This window comes from Thermobia domestica, unplaced genomic scaffold, assembly GCF_964235325.1.
Source record: "Thermobia domestica unplaced genomic scaffold, izTheDome1.hap1.1 HAP1_SCAFFOLD_2124, whole genome shotgun sequence".
Classification (NCBI taxonomy): domain Eukaryota; kingdom Metazoa; phylum Arthropoda; class Insecta; order Zygentoma; family Lepismatidae; genus Thermobia; species Thermobia domestica.
The window spans coordinates 275-13,134 of record NW_027657826.1 but is presented as its reverse complement, the minus strand read 5'-3'; the positions used below and the strand labels follow the sequence as shown (position 1 = coordinate 13,134).

Sequence of the window (12,860 nt, the reverse complement as noted above, 5' to 3'; positions counted from 1 at the left end):
ATAAAAATGAAAAATGCTCTGTTTAATTTGAATTTTGATAAAATAAAAAAAAAACTCACAAGCACTGGGTTTTCTCTAAATTTAACGAAATGCTATTTTATATAGAAGCATTGACTATAGTACGCGGCACTTGAATTGGCGTATAACCTTCAGCCCTGCTCTCGCGTCGACCAACCCGGTTGCAGTGACGTTGCCAGCGCAATAAAGTGGAAGATTGCTTCAGCCAGAACTAAAATAGAAATTTGATGTTTTTAAACTAAAACAGTAATCGAGAGTTGTAGAATATATTTTTCTGAGAATATTGGTGAAACAACCATGTGAGCTTAATTTTTTCGTATTTTACAGCTGTTTTTATTTTCCTTTGATTTCTTATTGTGATTATTGCTTCATGATGAAAGTTGATTTTAGCAATGAGAATCAGCTTTAAAAGGATTAATTTTATGAATCTCCTCAAATTTTAAATTTCCGTTGGGCAAAGCACTACATCACTGCGGTGATTTCATGAGATTTTTGCAACGGGGCTTTGAATTAAAAGGGAGGTGTGTGTGAAAGTAGTACTGCTAAAATAGTGATAAGCCAGGTTGAGGACGATCGGAGAAATGCCCTCGGGAGGGAAGGGGAATTACCCTGGGCTTCCATCTGAAATAATCACTGGTCATTAGCCAGCTATTGGTCCTCTACGTGCTTTTTCTGCGAGGAGTTCAGTTTTAGTTCTTAATTTTAAAGAGCAGGGAAGGGAAAAACCCTTTCTGTCAACCAACTGAGGGATGTAAAGAGACCAAAATTAAATTTGATGTCAAAACTTTTATTTTCGATCTTATGTTCTTCGTACCTCCCTGGCCAAATCCGTGGCGAGTTGGTAACTTACATTCTAAAACACAATTCCACAGACGAATTTCGGGGAACTGGATATACGAGATTTTATGAACACAGTGTATAGAACATATTCATTCATTATATTATAAAACCCTTCCCCCCTATGCAATGTCTTTAGTTTTTGCTTGTGCAGAGTGCGAATTAGCCCATTATAGTGTTTTGAAATTTAGAGTATATATATATATATATATATATATATATAGAGAGAGAGAGAGAGAGAGAGAAAAGAAAGTCTCGCAAAGTAATATATATATATTCTAACCAAATCAGGACTCAAGGGCGACATTCTTATTTCGGGCAACTGTGGCTCAGTGGCAGAGCTCTTACCTTTGGTGTATGTTGGTGTATGGGGTCCCTGGCTTAATTCTAACTCTCGAAGTGTGCTTCGTGGATGACAAATACTGCGTGGTAGATTTTCTCAATGTTTTCTCGTTTCCCCCACTTTTATTATTCCATCTTTGTCTCCCTTAGTCTGGGTGAATAATCGTGGGACGTCAAGTTAAAAAGTATTAATTCAACATACTGCAGTTATGCGCTGTCGGTTAATGCAGAGAAATAATGAGTAAAAATTAATGAAAATGGAAGAATTAATGCTATTAAAATAATGGGAGGAAATGGGAAAATCCCGATAAACCTACAAACACGTTTCCCTCACAAACTTGTAAGGGTTTTAATCGAATCGAAGATTGTTATCGTTAGAAGTAAGTGCCTCATCACTAGGCCATCGTGCATTTCGTACGTAAATTTTATGAATTGGAATAAACAGTATATTTGCCATTTATTAATTTGCTGAAAGAAATATGCAGTCTTACTTTGTATCATGAATTTTTGTATTTCACTCACATGACTTAGTGCTGTCTGACGCTTTTATCAGTGAAATCTAAGAACTGTTAAACTGGATACGTAAGTTCCTCCCTTTCTGCGGAGTTCTTCTGAAAGAAAAGTAAATAACTTCACTTCTCAAAACTATAACAAAATTTACTTCTTGGAAAACGGGAGGAACCGTAACATACATGTCCAGATTAGGAATGTTTGATGTCATCCATAAAGGTGTCAGAGAATACTGAAGCCATTTGAGTGAAATACAAAAATTCATATACAACGTAAGACTCATTTGCTTAATAATATAATATTTGAGTTATTTGTTTCAAAACATTTGTCTGCAATTGCACCTGAAAGAAAGTTTTTCCTTACTTCCGTGTGGTGGCACTATACACGATCCCTACATTTTTTTTTTTTTTTCGAGCTAGGAAAGGAGAAGGAGGTAACCTTTTAATGAATGTTTCCTCATATAATCTGCTGGTTGAGGTTGTTACTGTTAAATGGTGACCTCAGTGAGAGTAGGTCAAACACGGGAACCTCAAACATTTTATGAGCGTGAATAGTTTGAGTTTAAACTGGAAACAACACTATTGAGCAACTATTTCATAATTGCTTTTATAATATTCGCGAAATCATAAATATTTCGTTATTAAATATCATAAATACTATAATGTGACTTATGCCATTTTTCCTGAAGAAGTTTACAAGGTGTAGTTTATTCTTGCGGCTATTATTCATACTTCAATAAGAATTGTAGAATCTAAGTAATTTCTTCTGAAATAATCCACAAGGAGTAGTTTACTCTTGGGAGTGATTTTTTAAAAAAAAGTTTTCTTTAAACGTCTATTACAGTTTTGTTCATATTTCATAAGTAAATGTATTAGTAATAACTGCGGCATAACTGATTTAATTTAAGGAATGGGAAAGAGAAAGTTTAGTGCGATGGTTTGTAGCTTTTGTTTTACTTTCGAAACAAGAATGTTGAGCTATTCGGCTGAGTTCTTCTTTTCGGCAAGTGCAGGTGTTGTTTCACGTGCGTTATTACTCAGATGCTTCCAACTGGAGTATGGTGATCTCGACTTAGGCAAGTAGGAACATTGTTCTCTTCAGCGTGAAAACGATTTTCAAGTCCTGGATTTTCTAATACCTTGTCCGTAGATTCCAAACTTTGCCACCATTTAAAGGTACTCTGCAAAATAAAATGACGGGAGTGCTTAGTTTTTGTCCACTTGACATTCATTCTTGGGATTTTGAGACAGACAGACAGACAGACAGAGAGCAACGTGGAATATTTATACATTTTTGTAAAATCATTACTTTCATCCAAGAGGCTAGAAAGAGATTGTCATATACATTGTTTATTATTAGTGGCAAAAATGACGGGAAAAAAGCTACGATTACTAGTTACAAGCCAATATTATTTTTTTCTTTTTCTTCTAGGAGCGGAAGCTGATATTTGGAGCTTAGGAGTGCTACTGTACGCTCTGCTGTGTGGTTATCTTCCTTTTGATGACGACAATATAGGTCACTTGTATAGAAAAATATTGGTTAGTTCTTCTTTTATTTCTTTTCTTTTCTTTTCTTTTTTTTTTTTTTTTTTGTGCGTTGTATACGTAACTATTGTTCATATATACAAAAGTAAAGAAAAGTATACTCTTTTCCAATATAAAAGTTTAATACGAATCAAAGACCAGGCAACAAGAGACGGTACGGCAATCATATCAGCACAAGTTAACCCCCCTCTTAACAGAAAAGAAGGCAGTCTACCTGAATCTTGTAATATTATAATCAAGTTGAACATAAATAAGTAATGATAAATTAATCCTATAGAAAGGAATTATTTATTTCCACAAATCATTATAATACTGTTCGAAGAAAAGCTACATATAAAGGTGAAATTTAGAACAATGAACAGCAGTAAACAAACGTCGTACAATTAATCTAGAAGCAAGACGTAGCAGATCGCAAAACTTCGTTATACTGCTGGGGTGATTCTGATACAGGGCAAGTCAAAATGATGAACTCGATTTCAGAAATTTATCCTGTGAAATCTAATAAACATGTTATCGTGGGACATGTGCTAAGAAAGGTAAACTGTCAAAGTTTTCTTCAAACATATCTCAAGTGTTCTATATAAGCACCCCACTTAACACTGCACACATCAAGCTGATCGTCTATCTCGTGCCAAACCTTTTGGTGCATGTTGCAGTCAATATCAGCAATTCATTTCATTTTCGTTGCTGATTCTTAGCAGTAGAAAGTGGAAACACTACGTGGAAACTAAGCTTTGAAAGTTAACCTTTCGAAGCGGACGTCTTACAATAACATACAGATTTCACAGATAAATTTCTGAAATCGAGTCCATCATTTTGACTTGTCATGCCCTATAGAAACGGCCCCATGAATTTGCTAATATATTCTTAATTTCTGCTTGAAGTCGCTGACAATTGTGACATATTAATTCTTTGGCCTTGTGGAGTTGAATAGTGTTCAATCCAATTGGCAGGGGCAATGCTTACACAGTAAAGTGCATGGATCGATAAGATTTGCATTTCGTAAACATAACAATGTGCACGTGACATCCATTGAAAAATCTGTGGGACAGCGATTGTTTCTTGTTCGTACATGCTGAGTGACAGGTCTATTGCTGCGACTCAACTGGAATTCAGGGAGAAGTTCAGAGTCTGAAAGAGTCCTGCAAAATCGACTATTCATATACTAGCGCAAGTTGGAAACTACGAGGACATTGGAGAGTTTATCAATCTATGGTCTGGATTGGGTAAGTACTTCTACCTGCCAATTGGAGTGAATACTATTCGACTCTACAAAGCCTAAGTATAACACAGTTATCAGCAGCTTCAGGCTAAAAGTACGGAAATATTAGCAAATTCATGGAGTCGGTTCTATAAGAACCGTCTATAGTATATTTTGATTCATTTTAGTCATTTCCGTTAATGATTATTTATAAATATTCCTAACCAACTTCTCTCGACCCCTCCGTTCTCAAAGAGAAATAGAGTGTAGGTACATATAATTAATCTTCTTTATGTATCCTGTACTTAACAGTTAAAAAGTATGTGTAAAAATAGTGCTTACAATTATTTGTTTGTTTATAGAGTGGAGTATACGACCAACCAGCATGGTTAAGTTCAGAAAGTAAACAGCTTATACGCTCTATGCTTCAAGTTGACCCCAAGAGGCGTATTAAGATAGAAGAATTAATAAATCATCCGTGGTTAATGAAAGGATATAGAACACCTGTAGAATGGGAGAGTCAGAGTAAGGTAATATATTTCTATAGTTTATCTGTTTACTAAATCATAGTCAGTATATAATTTTACCTACTATACTGTACAGATGTAAAAATTAGTTGCTAACTAATGAAGAGAAACCTAGGTTAGAGCTTTTGAAAATAAAGCATTGAGGATAATGTTTCATGTAAAATGAGATGAACAGACTGTTAAATAGAAAAGGTTATACAACGCAAGATAAATGTAGGCACATGTCACTCACTTATGTACGTATTGCAGCCACGAAACTAAGAAAATAACATGAAATTTAGTTTTTTTTTTTCTTTTTTCATCCATTTTCCAACTGTAGGTGGTAGTGATTTGAAACAAAAGTCTCTAACTTTGTTAGTTTGAGAACTACTGCACTTTCCAAATCCAACAAATAGTGACGTAATAATCAATAAATTTTCACAATACTGAAAGTAATACCTACTGCATTATGTCATTGATAGTAGTGCCACCTGTTAAAAGCCAGTATAAATTAGAGGCAAAGAGTTTTCTTTTTCATTCTTCTTTTTCTCTGTTATTAACTTAAGTTAATGTAACTACGTACGAGGATCACAGCAAAAGTCAAAGCATGCCAAGAAAATGTCAGGAGGATATATGGTTTCTTTGCCGAAAGAACCCGCTCACAGACGCAGCAGTGGAAGATATACAACACGTACAACTGCCTAGAAGTCCAAACATACATTCAGAAAGTGACAGAACAACAGCAGAGCAGCAAGATTGGCAGCTACCAAGAAGATCCGGAAGGCTCAGGAGACCACCTAATAGATTGTCATTGTTTAAAAAAAAAAGGGGGGGGGGAGAGTGTAATAGTGAATAATCTGTGAAGAATGTGGAAGAGTGTAATAGTGAATAATCTGTGAAAATGTGGAAGAGTTAAATAGTGAGTAATCTATGAAGAATGTGGTATAGCAAATAGTCTGTGAAGAGTGTGAGACTACTGTCAATAGTCTGTGATGGGCATGACGATGGCCGGCTTTGGCATGAGTCAGGAGTTAGTTCGTGTGAGCAAGAATGAAGTTCGAGTATACAAGTGGGCTTGTTAGAAGTAATGTGAAGAATATTATTTAGTAGCATGGGGATAAAAATTAGTAAAGTACTTTTGAAGTTTGTGTGCATGTACCCTTGTCCGTAAATAAAGAGTACCTTAGTTTGGAAGTAGTTACTTTAATAGTAAAAGTAATAGCAGTATAGCAAGTAAAAGTTGTAGCTGTATAGCATAACGAAAACTGAAACGAATGAGAAATTCTGAAATGTGAAAATAGAAGGTTAATACATATGTAAATGTCACATGTAGGAACTTGGATGAAAATAGATGTCCCTATCATGATATAGCATGAGGAAAAATGCCTACAACGAGTTGTTGGTTTCATACATGATTCACACTTTGAATTGCAACATTACAAGTACAATTACACTTATACGTTAAGACCAGAAACACATACCAGTGGAATCTTCGAAGTAGTTTTCAAAAGAATCCATCATACACTGACAGCGATGTGGAAAGTGCCGAATCCGTGGCCTCACTATGAGTGAATCTTCTGATTTCACAACTCACTTCTGTGACAATGTCTTCATGTTCAAACGCGTGTTCCACGCAGTGCTTCCTTCAGTTTGAATGTGAGGTCGAAATCGCAAGGTGACAAGTCTTGCGAATATGGTGAATGCTCGAGTACTTCCCATCCTCATCGCTCAGAAGATTCTGGACTCTCACTGCCATATGAACTATTGCGTTGTCATGAATGATGAGTGCAGGCGTGTCGATGTTAGAGCATTTCTTCCAAATAGTCCTACGCAGATGTCGTTGCAGGAAAGTGCAAGATTAGTATTATATTTCACAGTTCGGCCATGTGACGTTACTTAGCATCATGATCCTCACATCTAGTGGATTCTTTGGGAGACTACTAGGAAGGACTCTAAATACCAGTGGTATGTGTTTCTAGACTTTACGCACAAGTGCAATTGTACTTGTGATTTGTAATGTTGTAATTCGAGATAAAACACATACGATATGAGCAATTTGTTGCTCTCATTTTTCTCGTGGTATGTTCTGCACATTTAATTTCTAAATGTAACTTTTACATATGTTCATGATGCGAAGGAATCCCAGCTCTATTTTTTTTTTAACAAAATAAATACAAACGATTCCAGTTAATAGGACAGTCTGATGATAGAACCAGATGTTTGTAAAACAAAAGTATGATACGAACCACACTGTTTAGGTTATTATCCATTCTTGACTTGTTATGGGCAAACTAGCTACGTAACTGAGAATTTTATTTTAAGGGTCAAATAATTACTGTTTCGGATTATTTGATGATGAATTTTCGCAAATACCGGGGCACCTGTCCAATTATTTTCAATAGGAAGTCTATTTTGTTTTATAGTTTTATCTGCCTAACATGTAAGCCTGGGGAGATACAATACTTTTGGGGTTCATGTTGAACCTCCCTTTTCTGCATTTTAATGAAAGCAGCATGATAGAAACCCGGCCCAAGCCAAGTACTGTGCTCCAAAATTAATTTCAGATGATTTAGCCATTTAACAGTTTTGTAATAAGGAATGTTTGAAAGAGTAAAGCACTGATAAAATACAAGCAATCAGTGACAGAGGACAGGCAAATAATCGTGCAACTCATTTAAAATCTTCTGATTTTTGTATCTGAGCAAATTTTTCTTCTTTACACTAAGTCCATTGATTGGGTGAGTTTCAGGATAGGTTAGACTTGAGGTCATGAGATAAAATGTGAACAGAAAGGATGAGACACATTTAGACAAGTTGATATTTAGGTCATCATCCGATTTATTCATAATTGTTAGAAATGTGTGTTTAGATTAAGCAGGGAGGCAAAGAAAAGTAATACGGTACAGTGGAACATTGGCTAGAGTTGCATGCAGAAACATATTATTCAACCCCCTTGGCTTTTAGCATATTGGAATGATGCTAGACTGGTGAGCACAGACTTTTCAGTCACTAGTTCGAGTTACGCCGAAGACATGAGTTCGTTTGTCATTGTTTCGTTAGACATTTTATAATCTTCCTATCGTCTTCGTTAGCCAGTTGCGTACAAAACTGACACCTAAATCTCAAACAAAGAATCACTTAAATCTTACAAATTCATTCGTTCGTGCAAACATTTTTTTAATTATCTTTTTCATCTGCCAGTTACGTATACTAAAGAAGAGGATGATTGTTTTTCTTTCTTCATTTATTTTGTTTTTGCTTAAATACGAAGTATTATTTGTTTTCATATTCCTTTCTATTTGACAAGAAAGTTTTCAAGTAACAGGCCATTTCGTTGGCGTATTGTAATGTATTTAGCCACTTTTCATTGTCATTATCTCCCACTCTTTATTTATTACCGGTATTATGTATTTCTTATTATTTCTAATTTATTGTTAATTTCTTGATTCATTTTATTTTTCCTTCATTCCTATGCGCTCTTACCGACATACTCGTACAATTAGTTCTATTTTTCTCCACTAATCTTCATATACTTTCAACCTGGTATTTTTTACTACTACATGACCCTGCGTTCTAGTATAGCATACACCAGGAAGCCTCACAGGCTTTTCTCTGTTGTTTTCTTTATTCCATAAATTTTCTTCGCCTTATCTGATGAAAAAGCGTATAGTGGACTTTCTGAGTGTGTGTGTGTGATTATGTTGCCTATTTTCTGGTAAATAATTTATGATATATGTGTAATTATAAATCCCTGTTAGTTATGGAAAAGTACTAAAATCAGTTCAACAATTTCGAAGATACTGGTCTCAGAAGATAGCTGTCTAAATTTATCTATTTTATAATAAATTTATTAATGTATTCAATACAGACACTTATCAATTTAATGGAAACGCCTGAAAAAAAAGTGAAACTTACCAGATTAATATGACGTTGGACCACCTTTCGGCCTCAGAACAGCTCTGGTACGACGTGGAATAGTCCTCGAGATCGTGAATAGTATGAACTGGAATATTCCGTGTTCAGTGCATCACTTAGTTCTGTGAAAGAGAATGGGAGTGGAAATCGGATTCCTGTCTCCAAATGATCAAATATGTTCAGGCTTAGGGATTGGGTGGTCAAGGAGAAGTATTCAATTTAATACTGGTATTCCTCAAAAAACGCCGCAACAGGATTTGAATGGGTGTATTATCATCCTGAAATATAATGTAATTGTCCGGAAACATCTTTACCATAGAATACACATCTCTACCATGGAATACACATAATCACGGGCAGTGACGCGACTGGTAAGCTTGAGCATAGGATTCACTGAAAACCAGGATATTGTGACCCATAGCATCACAAAGCTGCGGCCGTGCATCACAGTTGGACGAAGACAGTATGAATCATATCCTTTTTTGGACCTCCGCGACATACAAACACGATTCGTGATTTGAAATGAGATGAACAATGACTCATCCGACCACATTACACGTTTCCAGTCATCAGCGGTCCATGCTGTGCTAAAGCGTCATGGTCCCTTACCAGCTGTTTCGCTCACAGGTTGTAGGAGATACTATTTGATTTTCTCCGTCATTTGCACCACAATTGTAGACGGTTCTGAGTGACAATCCGCTTAAATGCTCGGCGGTACCTATCACTGAGGGATTTTTCCGGCCATTATTCCTCTTTGCTGATGTGGTTTTGCCGTGAGTATTGTAGGCCGTCAACGCCTTGGACCCTGTTCCTCGCGATACACTTAATACACTTACCACTTTTGTCACACTCGCACAATATAATCGAGCGAACAATTTACCCTCTTTGTTAATGAGAGAGGTCGACCATTTTATAATATACCTCTGCTAAGTTCGCTGCGCACTGGCATTCTATTCTTCACGTAGTACAGAGTTTACCATAACAAAATCACCACCAACATCTCAGTGCTGCGATCATCGCCTGACTGTTGTTAGCTTATCTGACGTGTTTCCATTAAATTGCTTAGAATCTGTAAGTTCACTTTCTTAGTCACTAATTTCATATTTGTTTCAGGTAAACGAACCTGACAAGGACTGCATTCAAATGATGGCTTCATTCCGTGATATGTCTGTTGGTAGAATGTCTGAAATTGTCCGCCAGTGGAGATTTGACAGTGATACGGCTATGTATTTGCTATTACTTCACAAGAAGAGACACGGACGACCGTTATGTTTGATTAGTGTAGTTCAGCCTCAAAGATTGGTAAGAATATTTTAAATCATTAACATAATATTGAAATGTAATGCCATGTATTTTCTTTCAACTTTAAATTTCTCTTTGTTGATTATATTGCGATTGCCAAAGATTCACGTAATAAAAGTTAAAAAAAAAAAAACAAAGGAAAAACTACCTTTGGAGAGCTGTGTTTTTTCTCCTTCACGTAATTAATCAAAGGTGAAACATCATTCTCTAAAAGATCTTTGTATAAAGTATAGAAGAAAAAATTCCTCGTATAATTTTGAGTTTGATGTTTTTACAAGAAGGCTGGTGGCCAAGTTTGTTTTGAATCGACTGTATGTCTTGTTTATTCAATATAATTAATTTCAAGCACTTTTAGTTCTTGTATAGTCACTTTAAGTCTCCCATGTGGTGATCTTTTTTTTTTTTTTTTTTTTTTTTGTTTAATTTCGTAGGTAGATTTTTGCCATTTTAATGGAGGAAACTTCATTGCGCGCTCTGTGATATACATTTTTATTTCTGAAGGACTGCCACTGGATAGATTAGTCAAATTCAGGGTTGGCAAAACCCATGGTTTTTATTGAAAAAACCAAAAAAACAGTTTTTTTTGTTTAAACCAGTTTTTTTTTTGTTTAAATAATTTACTCTATGCATTTATATTAGACATGAACAGAAATTAGTTTTTTTGCTTTGGTGTTATTATGCAACAACAAGGTTATGCTGGAAGGGGTCACATAAGCTTAAAGCGGAATCCAAACTGCTTCTCGACTTACGTACATCCAAGAGAAATTGTCCATTTAGACACGAAACTGGGACTAATTGGTCACAAATGCGATTGCCGACTCACTCACGAAGGACTCCTGATAAAAATACGTTGTACTGATCTTTACACAGGCCTACTTGTTAATATAATCGTCAAGAGTCATTTCAGAAGGACAAAAAGATAAACAGTTACACAAGTAAAAACATTATACCAGAATTATATATAAATCGGGAAACTCCCACCTTAGCCATTGGGAAAATCCTGTTATTACTTTAAATGTATTTGTAAGTGAAATTTTAAGGTCAACGTATCATAATCACTACGCTAAAACTGAGGTATTAAATTACAAATTTGGTATGTAGATATCATGATAAATTTTGCCAATTTCTATCAATATATTTAAGCAACTTTGGCTTCTTTATAAAACAACAGGCATTCATTCAAGTTGAAATATATAATTTGGTTTCATTTCGTATGTTTAGGCTTAACATCAAGGTTATCACGGAGAAGACTTTCGCTTAAAGGGACATCTCGAATCGCTACTTGGTTTACACTTGAAAGATGGGTTGTGGTTTGATGTGTGCGGTTGTGGTGAGAATTGAACACGGGACCCCTTGATTAAAAGGTGAAAAGTAGATAAATGTAATGCATATAATTTGATATGTGGAAACGTCACCACGAAGTTCACACGATTTAAAGCATTTTTCGTTTGATTTTTTTTAAACCAGCCAACCCTGGTCAAATTAAATGGTTGTCACAGAAAATGTAAACGTTTCTATTACAAATATATATACAAAAGGTCGTAAATACATCAGCTTCTTTTCTGATCTCTGAGTACTTCCTAGCAAAGCCTCTCCATCGGTATTACCCCTGATATTTAAGACAAACTGGACTGTTTTCGAAAAGAGGGATCTCCCTTAGCTTTCTTGTATCAGTTAGCTTACTATTGAGGAAAAATAAGGAATACATTAAATCTCAGGGCCATTAAAAGGGATCTCAAATCATGTTTATCATAATTTTTTCTAATTTTTCTCAGATCATGTAGCAGATCATATTGCGATGTTGCCACATCAGTTTTAGAGAGAAAAAGTGTTAGACTTGGACACGTTTTAAACCGTTTTGTACAGAGAGAAATGAGAATTTTTGTCTTTTATTCAACACAGCCCGCTTTCGAGTTATTAATTAATTATATTCAGTAACCAGAGGTAATTATTTCGACTCACGAAATGTTATATGTATATCTACAACGAGATAATTCTTTGGTGTAAATTAAAAATCGGTGTATCAATTCAAAATAACTATATATATATATATATATATATATATATATATATATATATTTAGTATATTGGGCAAAACGGACTTTTAATACCTTTAAAAATATTTTATAAGTGATATTGTATTCCTTAGCGCAGGTTTACTTAAGGAGATTATAATCATTATGGCTATAAATACAGCGTTCTCTGCGCAAAATTCGTTTTGTTTGTAACTTTTTTTTCAGATAATGGCGAAAAATTATATATTTATATTAACTAGATATGGATTAGAATTAGGAATGAAATTTCTGGGCTTTCGACATTTATGGCCATGTTAGCCCGTCACATATGAGGGATGACGTTCCTCAGCGATCACACTGCCTGTAGGATTGGGAAGGAAGGAAAGAAGCGGCCTGGGACCATTATATTAGTTACCCTCCCGGCATTTTGTCTGATGTGAATGCGGAAAATCCAGGAAAAACCTGATTTAGGATAGGGGCTGTTAACACTTTTCCGACAGTGTGTCCCCACCGGAAATCGAACCTGGAACCATTATGTTAGGTACTCCCCCCCCCCCCCCCCCCGGCGTTTTGCCTGGTGTGAATGAGCATAATCCAGGATAACCCCCATTTAGAATGACTGGCTGAACAAGCTGTTACACTTTTCTGACAGTGTGTGTCCTCATCGGGA

The 12,860-nt window shown here is 35.6% G+C and overlaps 1 protein-coding gene across 1 annotated transcript; it reads left to right on the top strand.

The window, feature by feature from the left end:
* Positions 1-3,138: 3,138 nt before the first annotated feature.
* On the top strand, positions 3,139-10,175 carry LOC145678230 (maternal embryonic leucine zipper kinase-like; the record flags this gene model as incomplete). Its single annotated transcript, XM_081748277.1, has 3 exons — positions 3,139-3,245; positions 4,815-4,982; positions 9,987-10,175. Coding segments are annotated over 3 exons (464 nt in total), but the record flags the coding sequence as incomplete, so codon positions are not given.
* Positions 10,176-12,860: the final 2,685 nt, after the last annotated feature.